The sequence below is a fragment of the Gasterosteus aculeatus genome, chromosome 14 (assembly GCF_964276395.1).
Source record: "Gasterosteus aculeatus chromosome 14, fGasAcu3.hap1.1, whole genome shotgun sequence".
In the NCBI taxonomy this organism is placed as follows: Eukaryota; Metazoa; Chordata; class Actinopteri; order Perciformes; family Gasterosteidae; genus Gasterosteus; species Gasterosteus aculeatus.
In genome coordinates, this window is record NC_135702.1 from 4,284,755 (window position 1) to 4,309,321 (window position 24,567).

General features: G+C 44.9%; 2 protein-coding genes across 38 annotated transcripts in view; both read right to left on the bottom strand.

Annotated features, from left to right (window-relative positions):
* cdk5rap2 (CDK5 regulatory subunit associated protein 2) overlaps positions 1 to 9,185 on the bottom strand; it is a 28,860-nt gene extending 19,675 nt beyond the window's left edge. For 17 of the 37 annotated variants that reach the window (XM_078087996.1, XM_078087985.1, XM_040198497.2 and 14 more), the window contains exons 1-10: positions 7,995 to 8,137; positions 6,111 to 6,166; positions 5,226 to 5,287; positions 4,228 to 4,338; positions 3,799 to 3,875; positions 3,558 to 3,681; positions 3,300 to 3,478; positions 3,047 to 3,194; positions 310 to 2,880; positions 55 to 171 (exon numbers count right to left, since the gene is read on the bottom strand). In XM_078087996.1, the coding sequence (XP_077944122.1) occupies positions 55 to 171; positions 310 to 1,419 (1,227 nt within the window). In that variant the 5' untranslated portion in view covers positions 1,420 to 2,880; positions 3,047 to 3,194; positions 3,300 to 3,478; ... (4 more) ...; positions 6,111 to 6,166; positions 7,995 to 8,137. Of the gene's footprint in view, positions 1 to 54; positions 172 to 309; positions 2,881 to 3,046; positions 3,195 to 3,299; positions 3,479 to 3,557; positions 3,682 to 3,798; positions 3,876 to 4,227; positions 4,339 to 5,225; positions 5,288 to 6,110; positions 6,167 to 6,247; positions 6,473 to 7,994; positions 8,811 to 8,947 lie in introns of those variants that run through there. The other 20 variants (XM_078088006.1, XM_078088003.1, XM_078088010.1 and 17 more) reach the window with 5 other exon arrangements.
* A 1,291-nt stretch (positions 9,186 to 10,476) lies between these two features.
* col27a1a (collagen, type XXVII, alpha 1a) overlaps positions 10,477 to 24,567 on the bottom strand; it is a 52,074-nt gene continuing 37,983 nt past the window's right edge. Inside the window, exons 27-61 of the mRNA XM_040198047.2 lie at positions 24,306 to 24,359; positions 23,558 to 23,611; positions 20,792 to 20,845; positions 20,517 to 20,561; positions 20,175 to 20,219; positions 19,894 to 19,947; positions 18,771 to 18,824; positions 18,471 to 18,524; positions 18,308 to 18,361; positions 18,148 to 18,201; positions 17,925 to 18,032; positions 17,795 to 17,848; positions 17,580 to 17,687; positions 17,413 to 17,466; positions 17,268 to 17,321; positions 16,967 to 17,023; positions 16,811 to 16,864; positions 16,679 to 16,732; positions 16,526 to 16,579; positions 16,181 to 16,234; positions 15,914 to 16,021; positions 15,611 to 15,718; positions 15,392 to 15,499; positions 15,219 to 15,272; positions 14,612 to 14,674; positions 14,473 to 14,526; positions 14,351 to 14,386; positions 14,207 to 14,224; positions 14,073 to 14,108; positions 13,960 to 13,986; positions 13,812 to 13,862; positions 13,551 to 13,719; positions 13,343 to 13,452; positions 13,013 to 13,231; positions 10,477 to 12,886 (exon numbers count right to left, since the gene is read on the bottom strand). Coding sequence (XP_040053981.2) covers positions 12,740 to 12,886; positions 13,013 to 13,231; positions 13,343 to 13,452; positions 13,551 to 13,719; positions 13,812 to 13,862; positions 13,960 to 13,986; positions 14,073 to 14,108; positions 14,207 to 14,224; positions 14,351 to 14,386; positions 14,473 to 14,526; positions 14,612 to 14,674; positions 15,219 to 15,272; positions 15,392 to 15,499; positions 15,611 to 15,718; positions 15,914 to 16,021; positions 16,181 to 16,234; positions 16,526 to 16,579; positions 16,679 to 16,732; positions 16,811 to 16,864; positions 16,967 to 17,023; positions 17,268 to 17,321; positions 17,413 to 17,466; positions 17,580 to 17,687; positions 17,795 to 17,848; positions 17,925 to 18,032; positions 18,148 to 18,201; positions 18,308 to 18,361; positions 18,471 to 18,524; positions 18,771 to 18,824; positions 19,894 to 19,947; positions 20,175 to 20,219; positions 20,517 to 20,561; positions 20,792 to 20,845; positions 23,558 to 23,611; positions 24,306 to 24,359 — 2,481 coding nt within the window. The 3' untranslated portion in view covers positions 10,477 to 12,739. The remainder of the gene's footprint in view (positions 12,887 to 13,012; positions 13,232 to 13,342; positions 13,453 to 13,550; positions 13,720 to 13,811; positions 13,863 to 13,959; positions 13,987 to 14,072; positions 14,109 to 14,206; positions 14,225 to 14,350; positions 14,387 to 14,472; positions 14,527 to 14,611; positions 14,675 to 15,218; positions 15,273 to 15,391; positions 15,500 to 15,610; positions 15,719 to 15,913; positions 16,022 to 16,180; positions 16,235 to 16,525; positions 16,580 to 16,678; positions 16,733 to 16,810; positions 16,865 to 16,966; positions 17,024 to 17,267; positions 17,322 to 17,412; positions 17,467 to 17,579; positions 17,688 to 17,794; positions 17,849 to 17,924; positions 18,033 to 18,147; positions 18,202 to 18,307; positions 18,362 to 18,470; positions 18,525 to 18,770; positions 18,825 to 19,893; positions 19,948 to 20,174; positions 20,220 to 20,516; positions 20,562 to 20,791; positions 20,846 to 23,557; positions 23,612 to 24,305; positions 24,360 to 24,567) is intronic.

Sequence of the window (24,567 nt, forward strand, 5' to 3'; positions counted from 1 at the left end):
CTCTCCATCTAATTCATAAGGATTCAAAAGAGACTAAATGTCCTCTCCGTGCACCTTGTTTTGGTTCTGGATTTCCTCCAGGGTTTTAGACAGGTCTGCATTGTTGCTTTTGATGTGGGTGAGCTCTTCAGTCAGCTGCTTGTTGCAGCTCTCCACTCGCCTAACCTCACTCTGCAAATCCACACAGAAAGACGAAATAGATCAACAGAAGCAATATTAAACAGCAAAGCTGCTGTCTGTCTCGGATCATTGCCAATACGATAACATTTTGCCCAGCTAGGATTACGGAGGGAAAAAAACAACAACTACCTCCACCACTTTGACAGGGATGAATTCATCATCAAATTCCTCTGTAAGATCGTGCAGAGACTTGCACTTTGCTTCTCTGTATCTGTGCTTTGTTCGAGGGTTCGAGCCTCTATTCAACCCCTTCAGCACAGGGATGTGGCTCCCTGCAGGGGAAGAGACTTGTTGCTTGGAGAGGCAGCGCAGGAGCTGAACTAGGTCAGAGATCACAGAAGGCTTACTCGGCGAACTGCGGAGCAGCGCTCTGGCCTGAACCTTTCCTTCCGGGTCACCAAGGGCGCCGTGTCTCGCAACAAACACCTTGGGCTCTCTGAGTTTTGGTGTGGGTGGAGGTCCTGGAGGAGCGTCTGAGGAAAGGTCTCTATTGAGGCACTGCAGGGAAGTGGAGCGACCTTTGGATCCGGGTCTAGCCAGAGAGCCCTTGCGTTGGACCAGGTCAAGGTACATGCTTTGCGAATGTTGCCGTGTGCCTCGGAGACCAAAGCTCTTCATAGAGCAATTGAGCCCCGCCGCCGACCCCAACCCCATCGCTGACCCCAACCCCATCGCTGATCCCAGCCCTGCCGCAGATCCCAGCCGGCAGCTGCCCCGGAGGCTCAACCGCCCTGGAAATGCCCCTTTACTAACAATTCGGTCCAGACTCACGCACCTTCTCATGCGGTTTTCCGTGAGACCACTTCCACTCTCCCTGAACACCGGTCCCTCAGAGGCCAGACGACACACGGCCTCATCATCGGGACTTCCCTCCCCAGAGGACCTGAGCGGGGTCTTGCGACTGGTGCCTTCCAAAGACCTCTTGTACAGGTTTGGGTTGTTTTTGTTGTAGACGTGGACGATGCACTGGACCAGGTGGTCTTTCTCCGCCTGCATCTTCTGGATCTGGCTGTTGAGTTTATCCTGCAGCTGGCTGATGTTAACATCCGAGTGCACCACCTTCTCCAGCTGGAACGCACATTTGCCACAGAGGAACTCTCCTTGACCGTCACGGGTCACCTCCCAGCCCAGCACGTGGGACAAGATGACCTGTAGCTTCCTTTGTGCCGATGAGCTGAAGATCCAGCGACACTGGCTTCCCACCAGACGCACACCACAAATACGACACGGGTCCCGCATGGCACCTCCAGGTCTTTAGACACCTTCTTAGAACGAGTCCAACGGGTCTGACTTAATGGTCTTCAGCCTGCCAAACGGGGAAGAGCTATCTATCGGTGTCTCTCACTCCATCAGCAGGAGAAGCACAGAGGAGAATGACTGAGTGCAGAGCAGCATAAGCCCTAAGCCTTCAGTAATCCCTGCTCCCGCCTCTATTCCACTCTCCCCCACGCATTCAATCAGAACAAATCCCCCAGGACTGCCGCACTGATCTCTGTCATGGTCGGTGCCAGACCATCTCTAGAAGACCTCCTCTTGAATATTAAATCAGGTATGAAGGTGAGCCCCAAACCGGTGCTTCTCTTGTGAAGATGGAAGTTGTCAATGACTCCTGCAGACTCGATCCTGCCTGGTGATGCTTCTACAAACCTGCTTTAAGATTAGCAGAGGTGTTTTCGGGCAATCACATTCCATTACACCTCTATCCTGGAGAGGCCAATGCAAGACATGTCATTTCACAAAAACGGCCCACAATCCATTCAAAAATAGATTTCCAATCCGCGATGCGGCACATTCGTCTCACCCATATCTGGCAAACACTGCCACGTTGGGCCATTTCCCCTCGTAATTAAAGAAGGATGGACATAAATACCTCTCGGACAGACTCTCCAGACAGCGTGGTAATCCAGTCTTAACACTGTTGCCTGAGTCCAGACCCCCCGAGGAACCACAGAGCCTGTCCAACTACGAGTTTTCTGTCAGTCCAATCAACGCAGTTCACGTCTGATGTTAGGGATATACGTCTTAATATTCAGCTCCCAAACCCACAGAATGTGAAAACATATCGCTGTTGATGAGAAAGAAACTAAAAGGATAATCCTCTAATAAAGGTTTAGTGTCATTGACGGGATCATGGGAAATTTAGATATTATGCAATAGGTCACACAGATCAAATCTAATGTCGGGGAAACAAGTGATGACCAAAAATAACTCATAACAAACTCCTTTCAATGAGCTGTTACGATCATGAGAACATCAAGACGACAACAACAAACCAGAGGACACCTCGCATTTACTGAAGCAGGGTACAAAAATAAAAAACGCACCAGAAGGCACACAGACGAATAAAGCAAGTCAGAAAATACACAAAGTACATTTCCTGTGGTTCAGCAGAAGCACACTCCTCTGAAGCGCTTTAACAAAGAGGGCGGCGCCTCAGTGCATCTGCTGGGCTGCTAATGGCTCGTCACATTTAGGCACAGTTAAATGGGTTCAGAACTATTGCTGGAAAACGGATATCAAAAAATGACAAAGTAGTCTGATGGTGGGCAAGACGGACTCGACCACAACAGGTCTGAAAAACACGGATCGGTGAAAAGGATCCTAAAAAGAAGACCACTTAATGAGGAAGACCCCCACAACACCAACCTGAAGGTCCGGTGTTGTTTTGTCCTTCTGTCGATGGAGCTCGTCCCTCAGCGCCTGGAAAACACACAGTCACTTTTAATATTGCAAATAGTGCTGAAAGAAGGTTTCAGTTATTTAGATGCCAGCAAAGAATTTTATTTCTATAGTATTTTGTCACAGTTGAGTTCAAATAATTTGATACGTTTTGGTATAATTGCAGCATAAATGACACGTGACTTACCTCAAACTCCTGATCTTTCTTGGCAATGAGATCCGACAGCTGTTTAACACAGTCAGCTGACGGCGCATCGGCTGCTTGATCTGCACTTTGCTTCTGATGGATCACAGCTTCCTGGTTCTTCAATGTGATCTTGAGCTGCTCAATGATACTGGTTTAAACAAAAAAAAAATGTCGGAATAATTTAGACCCCAATATATATACATAGCCTATAAAAATATATATTGACGTGTGCGCTTATCTGATGTGTCCCTACTTGTCTTTCTCCTGCAGGGCCAGCTGCAGGTCGTGGACGGGGCCGGGGACAGGGACAGGGTTAAAGGTGCTCGGCGGACCGAGTGCTTGGAGCCTCTTCTCCATGTTAATATTCCTGAGCTTCTCCTGCTCAGCTATGGCTGCCATCTTGTCGACCTCTTCCTCCGCGGTTTGTAAGGACTGAAATTGAGGCAGAAAGCGAATCAGCCCCAACTGCTTGGCGGGAAACAGAAAATGAAAGTAAATATTTAAGACTCACGTGTTCTAGATCAGTTATTCTCTTGTTGAATGCATCTCGGAGTGCATCCATCTCTCGCCGAGCTTGCTCTCTCACACGCTGGGGTTCTCCAGATTCTCGACCAGCGAGACTCTCCAAGGCTTTGCTGTGGACGATTAGGTTAAAGCTTATATACATTGTAACCACTGGGCTTCCATGGCATCTTCCTGATGTGTCGAGTACTGAACTGCAGAAGAGAGGGAATATAAGGAACAAAACTCACGATGCAGACACAAGCAGCTCCTGTTTCTCGGCCAGGTCTCGCTTCATGGACTCCAACTCCACCTTCAGCTCAATGTTCTACGAGCAGACAACATTCAGCGTTATGGGACAAACTTCACATCTGGAGTGGGGCTGGACAATGTAGGGACAATTCAATATCACAATATCTTCGTTTATGCCATTATATCAAGAATTCACACAACAGCAACAGATTCCATTGTTCTTACATCTCCCTCATAAAATTAACCAAATACACAAACAGGAAAGACAGCTGTTCTGAGATCATAAATGGGTTATTGCTTGAACCAAATACAGCTGTTGTTGTGGCTGAAGTTGTGATCTCAGCTGGTCCCGCTGGTAATCAATGAGTCACGTTGAACAAATACAAAATACTTTTACAAATGTTAGCGAAAGAACGTAAATTCAACACCGTTTTGAAAATGTCCTCGGTGGAGTCGTCACATTTCTGCTGCATGCGCTCCTCCATGAAGTAGATGCGCAGCTTCAGGTTAAAGTTCTCTTTCTTCAGTGCTGTGATTTGCTGCAGATATTTAATTAAAAAAAAACAGAAATTTTAATGAAAACTGAAAATAACTGAACAATATATAAGCGCTTATTAAAAAAGTTTCTTCAAAACATTTGAGTCCCTTCAGGGGCCCAAATTAAATGTACTTCATTCAATGACAATGATCAAGTTTAAAAACAGCCGTCAGGCACTTTATCAGAGGAGAAAAGCGTGACAGCATTTTTACATAACAGAAAGGTTGTGTGTGTGTGTGGTTTTTGTTGAAATGAAGGGAGGCCTTCATACATGTGTATGTGTGTGTTTGAGTGCACATGTGTGCAAAGATGACTGTGCATCACTGTGCTGCAGGCTCAGAACAAAATACATCTGGTAATGGGGGCTGGGTAGACTGTCAAAGGGAGGAGGTGGGGGTCTGAATCCCTCTGGGAAACTACAATTATGAAGCGAGCCGAGCAGCACGAGCCAAAGAAAATGGGAGCATGCATTCCACTCAAAAGCTGAAATATAGGCTTCACCTCAGACCTATTCCAACACACACACACACACACACACACACACACACACACACACACACACACACACACACACACACACACACACACACACACACACACACACACACACTTCATTAGGAGATTTCCATAAATGGTCAGTCAGACTTAGTTTTAGTCAGGCTGAGGATCAGGTTTAATAAATCACATTACCCTGTTTTGTTGTGGTGCGTAACCTCATATGGACACGCTTTGTTTCAATGAATTAATAGCACCGATCAACCGATTAGAAAGGACTTATTACCATAAAATGTTATATAAAGTTGGATTTGGAAGAAGAAGAAAACATTGAATCGGTACATAGCAAATCCAAATGAAGAAACATCATGCCGTTTGATTGAAATGACTCACGTTCTCATAGTCCTTCATGGTGAGAGCTTTGATCGGGGACATTTTGTCAGGGAAGGATGGAGCTGTAAAACAACAAAGTGATACACTTTCATTATTTGGCACGCACACAACGTGCCGTGTTCTCAAAGGTGTAGAGACTCTTCCCTGCTAACAAACATAATGTTATAATAAGAATTCTCTCTCCCGGTTCTCAGGAATGTTTACTTCAGAGGGATAAAGAGAAAGCAGAGGGGCTTTTGGCTGCGGGGACGTCTGAGGTGAGACGGCTGCTGGCGCGCTGCCCGGCTCAGGCCAGCTGAAAGCGGCCCACAACTGATCCCGTAACACTTCTCAACGCGCCTCACAGCATCGACTCCAGATGCACATTCACGGCTCGACGAGAAGAGCTACGTCACAGCTCAAGCTCGGGAGCAGGAGTCGCTTGTTTATGTGCATTTCCTTTCTAAATTTAGGAAAAAAAACAGTTGTATTGGTTTCGCTCGTTGCCTTCTGTGTATGACCCACCGACGAAAACATTAGAATAGAGCTGGATAGCAAATTCTTTGATTAACGTGTAATTCTGGTTATTGACCGCTCGGGCATTTCCCCACACGGCCGACTGGGCAGAACGCCACGGACACTGACCCACATCTAGGAACCGCTTGGTTAATGTGTTTGTTGCAGCTCTGGGTGTATTGTTGTCAAACTACGAAAACTGCACCACAAGAATTAAAAACAGGATTACCTAATTAGCATCATGCAGCTAATCCCCCCATCACAGCTTTGGGGACCCACCAGTGGGAGGTCACGGCAACGGCTCCACAGCAGAAATAATGAACACACAGGGGAGCCTCGAGCTGAGCGATGACAAAAACAAATAGAGAACAAAAGAAGGTCCCACTGTACCTGTCATGCTGTCTAAGGAATATTCTCCGGTGTCTATGGAGTCGGGCAGTCCGCAGCTGTGGACAAAGTCATTTCGTTAGCAGATTACCACACATATTTGGGAAAGGGGATCACCGGTACATTTCTGCCACACTCACAGAAGAAGACGCACAGCTTTTAATAATCAAAAAAGCAAGCGAGACCAAAGCAAGCCGTTCCATCATTTCTCATTGTGAGCGCGTACTCTGAACCCGATGCTCCGTGTTTGTGCATTACTCACGCTGGCCAGTTCAACTGAGCCCCAAGAATAATCCATAAATAGCTCAAGAATGACTCTCTGCTTCATTTACATCCACCGTGGCAGAGCGTCCTTTCAGTGTGTGCGTGTGCTTGTGGGTTTGTGTGAGAGCATGTGCCAGTGGCAGCATCGCTCTCGTGTTCAGACGGACCAGACGGGCGAAAAAAAACCCCGGGGAAACCGTCAGAGCCAGAAGGCTTTCTTTGGTGGACAAGTAGACTACTGTGGCTCTGATCAGCTAAGTGGCGTCAACGGCAGCGTACAATGCACCACACATCAGCGGCACACATCTGGAACGCAACGGCACCAGTGGAACTAGAGTCCGAGACACAAATCCATCTATTGCGCATTTAATTATGGTGTGTAGTGAGCGTTAGAATGCTGGTTTTAAGAGGTCAAAGGCATTGACTATTTATGTCCGACCTCATGTCGCTCAACCTTTGACTTTGTGTCTAATAATATGTAATTCTAACATTACATAACAAGGCTACTTCCCATACCTCCCCTGGCAGTGGAAGCACAGCCGCGCTGCTGCTTCCACTGTTACATGTTTTTGCCTCTTATATAATTTCTTTTCAGCGTGATTTGTGCACATTTGTTCTTCGTCTGTAGAATATAGCAAATTGTGTATTATTTTCATACAAATAATAAAAATGCATTTCTATTGATGTTTTGTATTGTATGAAAAACTCTGATTCGGATCCGATTCGAAATAACAGTTCTATTAGGGGCAGGCTGCAACAATAAACCATAATAACACAACTCTTCCCCATCTTTGTTCAGCTTTCACACACATAAAGCACCGGAACACGGTGCAGTGCAATGGAGACAAGGAGACTCAGTGCCTATTAAATCACAGAGCCCTTTGGAATTAAAACACTGGTCAAACGTCCCCTGTGGTGATCATAAAACAACATCAACGGGAGCACAATGGTCCTCCATGACACACTGAAGCTCAGCAACAGTGTGAGGACACGTCGTTGCATCACTGAGCTTTCACATGATAAGTAACCCCTTCCTGTGTAAACGGAGAGGAAGCACTTCCTTAACAAGAGCCGTGATAACAACAAAAGATCAAACGAAAAACATGCAAAACGACTTCGATAGAAACGTTCCCGAATGAAACTCTGTGATACAGAATAGATGACATCAAACCACGGCTGTCAAGAATTCGAACCACCACATTGGCAGGAACCCCTCCGGCACCCAGTGGAAACAATGCGAGAGCCTGTAAACAGTGACTTCCTCTTTCTTCTCACTTTGCTCAATTGCTTCTGACAAAACATGGAAGCGGCAACAATATCACGGTTAAAACAGCAATAAATGAAGCAACTAAGAGTGCAAACACATGCTTTTTTTCGGTCTACTTCAAGGGTGTTATGAATCAGGTTTCAAGTAACTGATCCCACACAGGTTATCAAACATCTTGGATTACCACCTGGATCACAGCTGGGCCAGGTCACTTAAAGGGGAGACATGAGTCAAGGACACATTCACATATCTAGAACTAGCGTTTCAGTGCAGCAGAACCAGCCACAGACCCAAGTTGGTTCTACTCAGCGAAAATCTACCCAGGACCAGAACCAAATAGTGCAGCGTTTACCTACCACAATCACACGCTTCTCCCATATCATGCACAGCAAAAAGGGGAAAAGCAAAACAAGTAAGACACGTTAGTCCACATTTTGTGCGACGTGTGCAAGGGAGACGTCGCTGCTTCTGCCTGCACCCCGCTGACACACTGGATGCGATCAGTTCCGCTTTCCTTTCCCCCCTGTGACTGACAGCTCAACCTCCGACGAGGCGCGTCGGCTTCACAACGGAAATAACTAGCGGTGGTCTGCAGCTTCAAATGCGCTTCTGGATGGAAGAAAAAGTGGCAGCACAAAACGGAGATTTAATTTTTTTTTTTTTTTTTAGCTATTAATGATATTTATTTTAAAAACCCGGTAGTGACTTCGGTTAACGGTAAAATACGGATAATATGAATGAGTCAGAATACAGTTAAAGTTAGAGTTTTGTCCGGTGAGTCATTCAGTTGCAGCAGAAATAACATCAGCCTAAACTAGCTATCTATGTAGCGTTATCCCACGTTAGCTAAAGTTACCAACTGACGGTGAGTTAGTTAAATACAACACGAACCAATTTACCTTTCGCCACTTAAGTTTTGTAGATAGCTATGTGAACGCTATTTTAAACGTTTTAAACAAATACGTCTAAATTAGGGGTAACGTCACCACCGGAATATGAACAAAAGAGTTAACTTAATTTATTGTGGAGCTAACGATAATGTTGTTAAATATGCGCACAAAAGCGTATAAGGTGGTGTATCCAAGGTTAATTGCGGGGTACGTTAGTACACCTAACGTGTTTCAGAAAGCGTTAATGTTGTATTCAATGCGTGATGACCCGAGTGCTTGTGTGTTGTTCCAGGTGATAGTCAGGGCCTTTTGTAGCGGTAAGTAAACCGGACCGAGACGTTGCCGCTGTCGTTCGGATTAATGCGCTAGCTATAACGTACTCTTACATGCTAGCGTTAGCTCTCTGGCTATCGTATTACCTTCCGTTGATGTCAACGGGGAGCGTCAAATCGCTTCCCACGACGGAATCCATGATAGAGGTAGTCTTATCTCGCGTGTTCTCCGGAATAACAATACGTATTACAGACGACTACAAACACAACTTAGAAAAGCGGGACGGAATTCAAAATAGTCCAGGGTACCGCCATCATGATATGGTAAACGTCACCATTGTGGACGTTGGAGCCTGGCGATGCCTTCAGGGTGTGTAGGTAATATTTTAAACAACGATTGAAACCCTACAAAAGGTCCCTCAAAATAAGTAATGGGATGATAAAAAGAATAAAAACACAGATTATTTGCAATACGTATTAAAGAAACATTGAAAAAAACTGTTTATATACGATTCTAAAATGAACATTGATTATTTCAACATACAAATAAAGACTGTACGAGCAACGTAAAAGGCACCATACAACAGGGTGGATACTCAGACAAAGCGATTGGCCAAGACAAACTTTAGGGCGGGACATAGAGGCTCAAAATACTGAACTTGCTCCTTGGGAATCAAGTCATGTACTCGTCTTACTCTCTATCTCAACAGACTTTTAACAAAAATGTGACGTGTGTTTGTTTAGCTAGTCAGCCTAATACTCCATTAATTCTTATAGACATCATCACGGTCAGGCACGGTCAGAGATTGCTGTCTTGTTTCATGTTGCTAAGCATCGGTTACTCCCAAGAGACATAGATTTTTGTCATGTGTGCATCATGCATCCTTAACATAAATAAAGCGACATTTTTACCAGGCGTTGGATCATTTTTGTGACTGAAACTGAAGCAAATGCAATATGCGTAGCATATTCATCAAATAGAAATTGTATATTTAACGTAATTTGTATGTGTGGCTAGTGTAATAGTGGGTGTTTTGCATGGTTAATTATAACATTTAAAACGAAAAAAGGTCCAACATAATGACTGGATGTGAGCATTCCATCTATTTTGCTGACTTTGGAAACGGGCTGAGGGATCTTTAACCTCTGTGGTGTAAACCAGTCTAAACAGCTGGTTCTGCTCCAAATCAAATCCATCCAGACGACAACAGCGACACCAAGCGGTGTAACTCTCAATTTCAACTGGAACACAGTTCCCCAGATAGCAAATATGGTCTTAAATTGTAATGGTTGTAGCAATCTTACTAATTGTAAAAATATTACGGGATTTGCATGTGTTTAATATTAACTAAGCAGTACTTTGCATTATTTTTAAATTCAAGGCCATTAATGAAGATGAGGCATGTTTCTGTTGGGACTGCTTGGATTAATAACTGGCCGTGGTGTTTATCTTTCAGCTTGCAGGGAAGGTTACGCCATGTACGCAGTCCAACAACGACAATGTGATAATGTCTCATAGTAAAAGTTTCCAAACCATTGGCCGTCATCAAAACCCTTTGCATTTATTACAAAAAATAAATGTATTGGCTAAATGTTGTTATTGCAGTTATTTTACACGCCATGTGTTTCGTTTTGTTTATATTCAGCCATAGTTGAAAATAAAAATAACACACACACAAATTGAAAGTATTTATTGAACAAGAAGACAGATATAAGATGCTGGCACCAGAAATTATTTTGTTTGACGACTGTCTGTGTTTGGCTGATATTTACAGACAGGCTTTTATTATAAAGGCAAAAGAAAATCTTTGCTCCAAAATGATGGGTAAAAATGTGAGGTATTCTTAGCTCATTTTAATGTCTAAAAACAGATTTACAAAAAGAAGAAACATTTTCACATATTTGCATAATTATTTAAAACACGTTATATTATAGCAGAGTCCTGGTACAGTACATGGTTGATTATCATAGAGGAAAAATAACATAAAGCCAATGAACAAAAATTAAAAAAATAAAAGATAATTAGCATTGCAATAAATTTGTTCTCTGGAGCCCCAAATTTACACATAAAAAAGATTTATAAACTCCAAGACCAGTTGGGCAAACTGATATATAAAGTTATCAGAAAGAGTAGTATTGCTTCAACCAAAAGAACTTGCTCAGTCAGCAACAACGTTAACATTAAATAACATTAAATTAGCAGGAGGGGATCCACTGTATACAGCAAGGTTTGCACAATTATACACACTCGTGTCCAGCTACAACAAAGAAACTTTATTTTAATCAGAACTATCACCGCCAGTTGTGTTTCTAAATAATATTACATACGGCTGTGGGGGTCTTTGTACAGAGTACAATATCATTTTATTCTTGAAAAATACTTCATACCCTATGATTTATACGGGATACAAAAAGATTAATCTGTTTTTAGTTTTTATAGTTATCTCTAAAATATTTCAAATCAGAATAAGCATATTTGTCAATTGCAGCAATGAACAAAATCAAACTTTTAGGAAAATGCTGTAGTTTGGGATGTGATATTATCTATATAGTGCATTATGGAACTACGCCAATAGGTTGTATTGACATTTTAAAAATGAATCTAAGCAAGCATGCACTATGAACATCAGAATATTTCATCAAAGTGGTGTAATTACAGCACTATGGTCAGCACCTTAGATAATTTACTTAGCACCATGCTTTAGAGAGAGGATAGGATGGAAGATGGGGGTTTAATTAAGATTCATCGACCCACTTCCTTCTCTCCTGTGGCTCACTTCTGCTCTAAGGAATGCCTGTACCTGTAGTCTGTCTACTGTAAGTGGGCTAGAAGAACTTTCTCCTGGTACCATGTGGTGCCTTGAAAATAAGAACTATTTCCCTCCTGTCTCCTATCGATGAGGAAGCAGGAACTGAACCTCCAGAGTTGTAGAGAAATTAATAAAACACTACTGAAAATTAGAGCTTTATACTCTATTATGCTATTTTTTTTTACCGTCGTAACCGCTGATATTTTTCCTTATCGACAGTGGCATCTGGTACAATATATGACTAATAAGCATAGGAATAAGTATTGAACGCATTGACGCTCCATGTGGACTGCTTGTGTGCACCAGTGTGGCTTCAGACGTCACAACTGAGAGTTTACTCTGGTTTGCCCGTATTTGGGATTGTACTAAACGTCTTGATCTCCCCTCAGGAGCACTACTAACTACAGAAGTTATTTAGGCAAACAAGCCTGCTTCTGGATTTACTCACACGTGGGCAAGATAAAATGGAGATTAGCACCAAAGGAAAATCAAATGGCACCCCTGAAAAATCCTTCCTTTATTTTTAAAATATCAAATTATCTTCTCATTTTCTATTGCACTTGAAGATTATTTCTTTACATAAGATATACATTTATAAAAGTTAATAATGAGCATACATATATATGTACATTTAACTGATCCCCAATTACTTAAATTCTTCTCTCCTAACTCAATTGAATTTCTGGTATTGAAAAAAAAGAAAAGTACACAGTATGCAGACTGTATACAGTTCAAAAAATAAGTTACTATAATGTCCGCTGGTTAACTTGGTCTCGGTCTCCCTGCACTTAGCAATGTTCTCGAGAGATTCACTCCAGACGGGCGTACACAAGGAGATCCTTAGCCGTCGCGGTACGGAGAAGCTATTAGTGCAAGAGCTCCCCTGCTCCTCCTCAAGCCTTCCTTTGGCCCTCCGCCTCCCCCGTGCTTCCTCCCTCTGTGTCTGCAGTCCAATGGGAGTCTGGCAGAGTGAAGCAGGATCTGTTGTACTTGCGCAGATTATTTTTGACATGGAATTGGAGGAGATTGCTCTGATCTTCATGCCCGCATGAGGTTTTTTTTTTTTTCCACCGAAGGGGCTGATGATCCATCCCTCCATTTTCAGGACAAAGGACGTCCACAGCAGCCCTCACAGGAAGCATACGGGACCCACCTCCAGGTGGTAATGCGAGCCAGGTGTAGTCCTGGGGAGGTTGTAGATGTCAACCACAGGGAGCAGAGAGGGATCCAGGAAGTGGAACACGAAATGAGTCTGATGCCAGCGGCCGTCTTTCACCTGAAACCCAGATACACGAGACATGTTACGGCCCCAAACGTGAACACAAGAAGTTTGAAAAGTCTGAATGCAAAGAAAGCTGCCAACTAAAGGGCAGTGAGCCGCATGACGTCTTGTCTTTCGTACCCAGCAGGAGTCTTCTATGACTTCGGGCTCGAGCTCCCCTCCCGCCTCGAGCGCCTCCCCACTCCAGGCCTTGAATCGCACCGAGCTCCGAGAGGGCGGCTGATCCTCAGCTGGCCTCCAAACCGAGATGTTCAGACAGTGGATGATGACGTGCTGCTCTGCCTCTGAGCTCAGCAGTTGCAAGAAGTTCATCTGGACGCGACCGACGCTGACAGACGGCTGTTCAGGCGGGCAGAGCAAGCGCCCATTAGCAAGTGTGGAATGCGCTCGTGTGTTGTGATATTTCTTCAAATTGTACAATCTTTGCTCATGTCGTTGTGTCTTAAATACCTTGGTCACAGTTATTGGTTTCAGGCAAGTCTGTCCGCCTGCGGTAAAGTTGCAGGAGACTTCTATGGTATCCGACGAGCAGCCCAGGTTTGGGTCCATCCAATAAGTGCCTGAGAATGCAAACATGTGTGGGTTTATTAAGTCTGTGGGTTTAGTAATCTAAAGTCCACCCGTCTCACACGCAGCACGATATACAAACGCCCCTCACCATCTTTTAACTTCTGTTCACAGCTGTGCAGGTCCCTGCAGATGCGGGCAGGGTTGTCCCGGTTGCCCAGTGGGTTCTTCAGGCTCTGGATCAGGTTACTGAGGTAGTGGAGGGTCTTAAAGATCTCTGCGCCCTGGTCCAGCATCGGCAGGTCCATCGCTGGCTTATTCTGGAGGACGGAACAAGAGGGGAGTCTCTGCAGTTTGCAAAATATTAGATAACAGGCAATACGGAGAAATGTTGATGTCATACTTGACTCACCTCAGTCCTGAGTGAGGTGTATGAATCCATAAACAAGAGGCCATCATCCACCTGCAGAAAATAACAGAAATGTATTTTTTAGTTTTTTGGACAGCAGATATCAGTGAATATTGGATTGAGGTAAATCAGCAAACCAAACATGACTTACAAATGATAGAGGAATACCCGGGCGACCCTAAAGGAAAAAGAGAAAAGGTTATCAATGCAACTTGAATATGACTTAAGACTGCTTAAACTAATGCTTGGAGGCAGAACACTTACTGGAGGTCCAGGGAGCCCACGAGGTCCAGGAGAACCCTGATGAGAAGAAAAACACACATGCAGGATGAGGTTTTAAGTGGCCATAGAAAAAAACAGAAAGGAGGAAGAGAAAATGACACACTATGCAAACATACCCGTGGGCCATGAAATCCCTGTGCAGAGAGAGAAAATACATGTTTTCAGCCGGAGTATTGTCACTGAATCTGCTTTTGACAGAGCGAACAATGTAAGCAAAGTGTGAAAATGGAGAGTACATGTGGTTAGAAACCGAGACTTACAGTCTCCCCACGATTGCCCTTCTCTCCTCTGGGACCCTGCAAAGAGATGCACGCAGTCAGTCGGCCGAAGAACCACAGCAGATAGAAAAGTTAAAGCCAATCTCGATCCTTTTAGTACATACTGCGCTTCCATTGGGACCGATAATTCCCACGGGGCCGCGCACTCCTCCTCTGCCCTGATGGAGAGGAACAGGAGGAAAAAGATCAAATAAAACGCTCAGTTCATTTCATCCGTGTAAGCCAGATCCCGCGACTTCTTACCATAGCGCCCTGCGGCCCCTTTGGCCCCCGTGTCCCCTTTGGCCCAAAGTCTCCTGGAGGCCCCTTAAAAACAGAGGTGACAAATGGTTGACAAAAAAAACTCCCTGAAAACTTTGCTTCAAGCGTTGAAGCCCACGTGGACGTAAAACGGATAATCGTGGGATTGTTACTGAAGGTAACAACCCAAACAGGGTCATGGGCAGGAAGTGAGGGGGGGCATTTGTTGACTTGCCATTTGTAAATGGGATCCGCTGATGGAAGAGAACGGCCCCTTATTGTGAAAGATATTTGAGCTGGAACTGTCACACAGACTCAGTGATTCCTCACTGGATAGCTGTATTATTTTCTTTGATATATGTATAACATTGGATTTGTACATATAATAGTAAAACAGTAAAACAGATTATTTGTTGAGATTAAATACTACTACTATGCCCGGACTTTAATTACTAAGCGGGAGCAAAAAAGCAAACTGTTGAATTAATTAAATCTGTCATCCATAAAGTTATTTATGAAGTCCCACCAACCAGATTTCAGGGGCTCATTTAATGTTTCGTGTTTTGGGACTAGCAGATAAAAGGATTTGGTGGTTTGGGGATTGACGTACCCGTGGTCCAGAAACTCCAAAGATCCCTGGAAAACCTTGTTCCCCCGTGACACCCTGAAAAAAAGTTCACAATCAGACAACAACAATCAGAGACAAAGAATATCCAAAGGGGCCTAAAGTCTCATCATTCAGGGGGTTGACAAGTCACTGCCTGTATTATATTTGCTACTCACAAGTTGTCCTTTAGGTCCTCGGTCTCCCCGTTGCCCCGGCAACCCCATTCCACCTCTGAAGCCTCGTTTCCCTGGAGGTCCACTCTGGCCTCGGTGCCCCTGTTCACCCTGGACGGATGAATAAAGAATCATTAATAATCATTTCTGGGTTCATCTAATGACGAAAGCCGTTTCAGACCCATGCTCATCAATGTACAGCAGGTCACTCATCCCGCTTACCTTTGGTCCAATGGTCCCCTGATCTCCTGGGAGTCCCGGACCGCCCGTTTTCCCACGTGAGCCCGCCTTGCCAGGAAGACCAGCCTCCCCATCATCCCCATGCTCTCCCTAAATAAACAACATGGAGGCAAACATGAATATCATTCAACACAAAGATTAAGAATCTGTTTAATAAAGGTAAGTCTTTGTAGAGAGCGGATGAATCAAGTTGTAGTTCTATCTGGGCGGTATGAATTAAACGAGCCCGTGGACTTGTGTAAATAGGATAATTAAGACAAATGAACAAGAGCAGCATTGTCTCACCGGCATGCCTTTACTGCCGTCCTTTCCTGGGACTCCATCCATCCCGGGCACCCCCTCCAGCCCCTCTCGACCCACCACACCTCTGGGACCGGAGAGACCGCCCACACCCTGAGGACGACAGAGGACTCATCAGAAATCTAGCCCCAGCATCCTTTTCTGCTTCCGTCTTTACTTGACCGATATTAATGGAGACTTTCTGAAAGGCTTTGCAAAACATCTGTAGAGTCACCGGAGCAAGTGAGGATGTGTGGAGACTCGCTAACTTACCTCCACTCCTCTGGTTCCTTTTTGTCCCGAATGACCCTTTTTGCCTTTTTGACCCTTGAGAGAGAACATATTTTAAAGGTTAAGAGGACTATTATGCCATTAAAGCGTATTAATTCCCCTCGTGTGTGCGTGCGTGGGTGACCAGCAAGACCTTCCTTTCTCAGGCATAACTAATCCAATGACATATCAATGTTTGATCGTTGTAAAATGCATTTCTCAGGCATTCGTTCTACACCAAATAAAAGCTTGAGCACAGTATCCAAAGCAATCATGGATGGAAGATGATGCAATTCCTCATTTTAACTCCTCAAACTCCTTAAAGTGATTTCTTTTTTACATCCTTACTTGATCTCCTTTGGCCCCTTTAGGTCCTTGCTGCCCGCGAGGTCCAGGATGTCCCTGAAAGGCCCAGTTATGTCAATCAAAGCACATGAAAACCACCTATGTGAGCATGCCCGCTGTTTGTTTACGTAGGAAATCACGAGTGTTGATACTCACAGGTAGTCCAAGAGCTCCGGACCGGCCTCTCCCGCCATCCAGACCTACTTGACCCTGAGAAAGAGCAACAGAATATAAACCACATGAACCCGAATGAATGATTTCAGGTGCGGTTAAAGTCACGGTACCTACTTTATACCCCGGATCTCCTGATTCTCCTCTCTCTCCTCTGTCACCTGGAGTTCCCTGAAAAAAAACCCAGAAATACACCAGTTGAAGGCAAATCCATAGTTTTATGCAATTTTACAGAAGACAAGGAGGGAGGAAAGTAAGTCAGGTGTGACTTACTGTGTCACCTGGAGAACCAGGAGGACCCTCTACCTTCCCATCATCGCCCTGCTCGCCCTGCAGAGGAGATGAACATTTAGAGACAGGGTTTTGTTCACCTTCGCTGTACCTAGGCCTTCTTTAAGATGCGCTCACACGAAAACAAGGATGATCAGTACTAGCTTTGAAGATGAATAACATTTAGTGTTATTAGTCCACTTTACGATGATTTTTGGCCGATCAAACCCCATGCTGGATACACTGGGAACAGATAACAGGGGGAAAAAAGATCTGTGTTACACATAAAGTGAACGAGGTGTACCTTTTCACCTTTTGGTCCTGGAGGCCCCATGGGGCCCTGTGGTCCCTGATGGCCCTACAAAGACAGACCCAAGACATAATATCATTCACCATATGTTTGATGGCCATCCACATGCAGACAATCACTTCTCCTAATGTAGTCTTACCTCATAACCGGCAATACCAGGTTCCCCCTGTTGAGCCATTCGACCAGGAGCTCCCTAACGGAAACAAACATTGTGTCTTCACTACACGTCAGTTAGATTGCAGCCAAACTTTTTTATCAAAAACGGTTTTGAGTCTTCAAAAATGAATCATCACTGTTCCACTTTACCACATGTCCGATGGTTCCTCTGGATCCCTTCTGCCCAACAAAACCTGGTGGTCCAGTCTTCCCCACGGTCCCAGTCTCCCCGAGGTGACCTTGATGACCTTTGGCCCCCTGAACGCACACAAAGGATAAGTTACACAACAGCTGAGCAGCTTGTTATTGTGGGTGGGTGCCGTTGCTTTCTACAGGATTAATTGCGGAGGATTTGACGTAAAGACCTTTGACCCTTGTTTGCCTCTCTCCCCGAATTTGCCAGGTTTCCCTTCTGGGCCCTTTGGAGAGAAAACAAAATTCAGTTTGCAAAATAAATATGTGTCTAAGACTTGACAAGAAAGACAGTCCACTTACTCTGACGCCGGAGAGTCCCGGGTTTCCAGGCGGGCCCTCTTTTCCCTTTAGCCCGATTTCACCTTTTTCCCCGTTGTCGCCCTCCTGACCCGTGCCGCCTTTTTCGCCCTGAACACGAGACTCATGTGAACAACCTGATTAAGCTAACGAGTGCAGCATGCGGCTATATATTTAATAGTTGCTGTCTCATATCTTTTTGGATTAGCAAGAGAAGAGACTCCACCTTGCTGCCATCGGGACCAGCTGGACCGGCTTCTCCCTCCAGGCCCGGCTCCCCCTGTCAGACCCAAACAACACACACACACGCGCGTTAATACAAAGATTGTTGAAAGGATCAGCTGTACCATGTTACAGATATTTGAGTTTGATGCTGACGAACGGACCCGCTGTCCTATGAGTCCCTGCTCTCCGATGTTCCCAACAGGTCCAACGGCTCCCTGAAACACAGATGCTCACACATGAGCAACACGGGAAGAAATTCCCTTCTCACTTTCTTGGGAATTTGTGTGCAACATGCAACAGTTGTGAAACAACATGGTGTCTCACCTTCTCTCCCGGCTCTCCTGGCAGTCCCGGTTCCCCCACCTTGCCCGGAGGACCCTTTTTAAATACGGAGGAGGACGGAGGAGAGGAAAATGTTACAGGCGAATTAGTCTTTGGCGTTAGATATGTCCGCCATGTCAGGGTTGAGTCCCATTACTTATTGATATGAGAGAAAAGATGAAGAGGGCTCTTTTGTTATGGGTCTTAATTAATGGAGGTTTTCAGATCAACCCCAGCAACCTGATCCACATGTACACATATGAATGAGAGGGTGTGCAGGTGTGTGTTTGCCAAATGTCCCACCTTTTGACCAACTTCTCCTAATAGTCCAATGGTTCCTTGTGGCCCAGGGGATCCCTATGAGATGATGACACACACACACACACACTCAAATAACAACAACTGGAGATATTTCACACTAATCAACATCAGATCTAGTTCAGTAGGCCTAAAAAAATGGAAAATCTCTGGCTAATGTTTATTGTAGAAGAGCCAACAGCAGATACATCAGTAAATGATCTGTACAGTTTGGCTCTGAATGCAGAGATTAAACATCGCCAATATGTCTGTGTGCATGTGAAACATGTTTGCTCCCCGGTCGACGTGCATCCAGTCCAAACAATAATGATGGCATAAGTGAAGTCATCTGTGTGGTCTCTAATTTATAGTTCAAAGAAAAGGCCCGAAAGCATATTGTCCCATCAGTGAAAGCAGCTGTGCGGCGTAAGAAGAGATGAGGCAATGGAGAGTTGTAGTAAGGGAAAAAGGGGGTTTTCAACAATGTATACAAGGAAGAATTTATATCTAATGGCGTTTGGTGGGAAACACTTAGTCGTCCACCTAGATTGAATCATTATATATTTGTGATCACAATGGCTTATTAAAATCTTGACTACTATTAAAAGCTTGTTAACAATTCACAAAACTGTGCAGACAGGGACGCTTTCAGCTCGTAGTCGACAGGATTGTGCGCTTACTGAACCACTAAAAAACAAACAAACCGTCAGTAAAGTGTCTCTAATACCAACGATTCGCCTTTTCTATTCTGCACCTTTAACTGTGCATTGACCCAACCCAACCCGTTTTGCAGTTTTTTTCCATCATGGCAATAAACACTCTTGCCACTCCAGTGCAGATGTGTGAAGCATGAGACAAGTCTCTGGCTGCCGTGGAGGAAACATTTAATATGAGCAAATATATGTTTAATAACTGCTAAAACATGGCTCATAAATGTCCTCCTCGTTAGGATATTTTGGCGCTAACAGGGCTGGGCAGACAGAACCAAGGTAATGTCTGATGCCAAAGAGAATTTAATAAAACTATTGTGGTACGTTTGGGTTATGAATGAGAAAAGGTTTGATGAGGTCGAGAAAAAAATACTAGAAATGGAGAAATATAAGAAAGGGACACTGTTGGAAGGTCATACCGGCTCGCCTGCTATCCCCTTGTCCCCTGGAGGCCCTGAGGGCCCTTGGATCCCCTGGAGACGGAAGGGTGAGCGAGGTCAGAACACACGCAAACGCTCACACACCATCTCACTTTCATAACACACTACAAACATGTATAGTTTTTATGAGAGAGTGTTTTAAGGTGATGCAATCAGGTACAGAATGTAGCTAAACTAAGAGCACGAGTTGCTCACACCAAGCTGCTCTTCATTAGGCAGCATATGTACATTATTCATATGTACGAGCAAGGTGAACTCACAGGAAAACCTTTAGGCCCGGTTTCTCCAGACTCTCCGATCTTGCCCTGCAGGGACACAATACAAAGACAAATGAGTTTGACAGGAGAATTTAGATCAGAGTATGATACTGTAATTACTAAGGAGGTATAGTATTTACAAAGGATCAGATTTACTGAAGCCTTGTCAATCGCTCGCCAATATCTGATTCATTCAATTTATAAGCATTTCTGCACAAAAACATTGTCAGTATTTTCATCATTTTGCCAGATTATTTCCTTCTGAGTAATAAATTGTATCTGACTGTGGGCCTCCACACTTGAGAGGAAGGAGTGGAAAAGTAGAAAAGTACCCCAGCGCCTTACCTCTGGACCAGGGAAACCTATTTTTCCTGGAGGACCATCAGTGCCCTGTGGAGAGAGGAAAGGATGAGAGAGGAACTCGGATGCTTTACTGCATATTCCTGGCGTCCTGAGTAAATGTGCAGTTTGCTATTTTTCTTGTTAAAGTCGTAACTTTGACAGTAATACGTGCTACTTTATGGCCATCGCTGTTGTGTCTGCACAGCTTCAATGTTTTTGGTATCATACATCCACAAGGAAATCACAATAAATGCACAAAATCATGTCAAATTTCTTACCGTCTTGCCCTCTAACCCCAACTCTCCCGTTGGACCGTCGGGCCCTATCGCTCCCTGAAACACAAGACAGCCGTCACTTCACCAACAGAGGTCACTGTAACACAGCCGGACAGCCGCGACGCGCCGTAAATAAACACCCCTCTGTGGTGCGTTGATGCCCACATATCCCCCCCGAGTCAGATGCATGTTCCTTTGGCCCGGGAAGGACCCTTTCAAGTGTGCGTGTAAAAGCCAATGTGGACACAAAGGGACGGTGGAAATGGCTGCTGGTCTCGCTGCAGGGTGCCGGACATGACAGCCGAAGTCACTGCTGTTCTATGACTTTGCATTGTTAAACAATCACCCTTCACACTTAAAAGACACACACACACACACACACACTGTGCAGAGCAGTCCTGACTGACATGGGTGCAACTGTCAAACATAATCAATCAAGAGTGCTTAAAGGCTCGCTAGTCCAGTGAGCAGTGATAATAAATAGGAGGCGGGCAGTGGACCAATCTGCACCTGCAACACGTTCCCATCCGTGCTGTGGAGGATGCTGGCTCCTCAGACAACGTGATCTTAATGTCTTTCATAATCATTCAATCTTTTACATGAAATAGAAAACACAACGCGACGCAGCCACACAGGCAGCCTGGTCGTGTGGCGCGTTTGGTCACTGGGCCCAGCGGGAGTCCGGCCCGCGGAGAAGGCCGCTAGCTGAGGTGCTATAAGCCTATTACACATTGAGCAGGATAAGCAGCGCTCATTAACATTCCTGTCTGGGGTACCTGCCACCCGCTGCTTGCGTTTACGTAGCCGGATTAACCGGCGTGTCGGGAAAATATGTCACCCTGTCGGGCCACGGAAAGGCCCGCTCACTCAAATATTATGCTGCACAGTTTAATTACGCTCATTTGTAAGAGACAAGGAAAAGGAAGACCATGAAGGGGAAGATGGAGAAATGGAAATGCTCTTCCAGACGCAACATCAGCCGAGGATTTGTTTGGTCAGAACCGTATGAGGAGTTATTTGTTATTTAGTCAGAATGCTGATCACTCTGACATCCACAAATTGAAATCAGCACAAAATAAACAAAGACAAAAACAGTGGCGCTAGCTTCCTAGCAGGTCCTGTGCCAACATGCAGTTTTCTCTGTGGTCTCTGACTCCACCATATATTTCCATGTAAGAAAAAAGTCATGTGCCGATGTTTCTGAGAGTGAAGCCAGATGTTACATCACTGTCAACATGCAGGCCAACGTCTAATGCATATGTGGGGTTTAAACCTTATCAAAGTTCTATATGGTTTTATGGAGCACGAGGAGGATTTATTCACAGGCTAAATGTTTATTGTATCATCTTAATAGTCAACACCAAGTCGAAAGAATCTGTCTGAAACTGAGAGCTTTGGTTTCACATTAATTAATTGAGTGGATCAAATCAAATCCGTTTGTTGTTCAGCAAACAAAGGGGGGATTTCGTTTGTCCGGGCGTTTACACGAAAACCTGAATTTTTATTTGTGCAGACACAGCTTGTGTGTGGTTGGGGAGGCTGGAATGAGACATGTGAGGCCGTGCGGTTGCCCACGTTGACATGAAGTCTTCAGGCTTGCACCACTCAGGTTTCTGCGTTTCGACTAACCCGACGTAAGTCACGAAGCAGCAGGAAGATTTACAGGCCCGGCAAGCTGCAGACATTCACATTAATTGAAACCACGTCTTCAGACTTTGTGTGTTCAGGCCAACAACAGCAAAGCCCATCTCCCATGGACGCGTCATTTTGAATAAGTTCAGTGCGATTTTATCCCACTTTCCAGCTGGCTCAGTGGAACCATAGCAGGGAAAAAGACGATTTTGAAAAACCAGCAGGAGCTGAGGTGAGTCAGGTGACCCTTGAACACATCCATCTCACTGTGATCTGTTGACTTCTGCATCATCGCAACGGTTACATTGTCAGTGTCAAAATGCATTATAAGTATCAATTAGGGCCACTCAATTGTCTTGTGGACTCCACTTTGATACTCTGAGTGGACAGTAATTCATTTGCTGCATCTTGTCAGTTCTCAACATTTCTGGTGATAAACAGCAGCTACAAACTGCAGCTGTCAATCGCTTGTTTTCACAACATATGATTTCTCTATTGAGATTCCAGAGCTGTAATTTGAAGAAATCACAGGTGATTACTGGCGTCTGGGTTTACTGTGTATTCATTTTCTTTTTGTGGGACGTGGAACGAGCCCACTGGAGGCTTCCAGGCAGTTAATGTCTAAATCAGGTGGATGCTATTGTGAGAGAAAATGACAAAAATGTCATAAATATTCCCCCATTATACAAAAGTAATTTGGGACAATATAAATTTGGATTTCCACAGTTTACTAAAAGTTGCTATTGTGGGAGCGTGAAACCTCCCCGCTAACCAAAAACACAAAAACTTTGCTTTGCTGATCCAAACATTAATTTTGTTTTCCCATTTTCAAAAGAAATCTGCAAAGTAACTTCCAGAATAACCACATTCCCTTTTCCCACAACATATTTTGTGTTGCTGGACTGACGGAGGGTCTTTCCGTCGGCTGTTACTTATTGTTCCATTTATGGACAAAAAAAAAAAGAGTTGTTTGTTCGCTGAAGCTCCTCATGTGTCTGAAAACAGACTCTGAACCCTGATGTCCATTAGACACACGTGACCTCTGTTCAGGGGCAGCTGCATATCACTTCATCATATTCACCCACTACAACAACAACAACAACAACAACAACAACAGGTGTGAATCCTCAAACTCACCCGTAAGCCTTTGGCTCCTCGGGTACCGGCGGGCCCAGCGGCTCCAGCAGAGCCCTGACAAACAAAGGAGGAGGGGGGTGGGGGGGGGGGGGGTGAAGGGAGGAGGGGGAGAAAAAAAGGGACGGAGAGATAAAACGAAGGTTTGGACTGACAGAGCACACAGCCCCCAGGTTGTTGCCCCATGGGGGGTGGGGGATATGTGGGGGGGTGCAGCCTGACCCCGGGAACACACTGTGGGGTTTGTTGTTAGATGTGTCACTCACACCAATTAAAGGGCCCGCTCAGGAATCCCGTCCCGCTGAACCCCGGAGCCCCGTATTTATGTTTGTTTTGGTGGCTCAGTCGGCCCCCACCTTCAACCGACGCTCAGCCCCCACTCGCGCCAAACCTGACCGTGGCGAGGACGGGATGGGGGGCAGCTCCTAATTGGTTGTAGGTGTTGCGCTTTTGACTGACAGAAGGGGAATGCGGGTTCAGCAGGAGGCTGCCAGCTCCCATAATGCTCAAAGACACTTTTACCGCGCGCAGAGCACATGGGTTGTTAATTTATGAACGATACAACTGCAAAAAAGAGCCCCTTTGCCCCTAGATATCGTCATTTGTTAGTTTTATTCTCATACAGCCATGCTTTCTAAGCCTCGGACCAAATGAAGACGTTTCCTACCGTGCAGATCATTGGCAATTTGCTGTCGTTCGCAAAATTGATCTTCAAGTAGAAAGAAGAGAGAGAGAATGAGCGGTGACTTACTGGTCTTCCTGGTGGTCCTGTGGGCCCCGTCTCGCCCGGTGTCCCTGGGTGACCCTATTGCATGTACACAGGCACAAAACTGTATCATACAAACAACACTACGATACTCAAACACATAGATGTGACTTTGTTACACAGCTTGTAACGACAGGAACACGGAATTCTACGTTCATGGGGCGTTTGAGGTTATAAATGGGATTTCAGTTGCACACACACACAAGTAAAAGCATACATCTGCTTTTGCAAGTAAAATCTGCTGCTA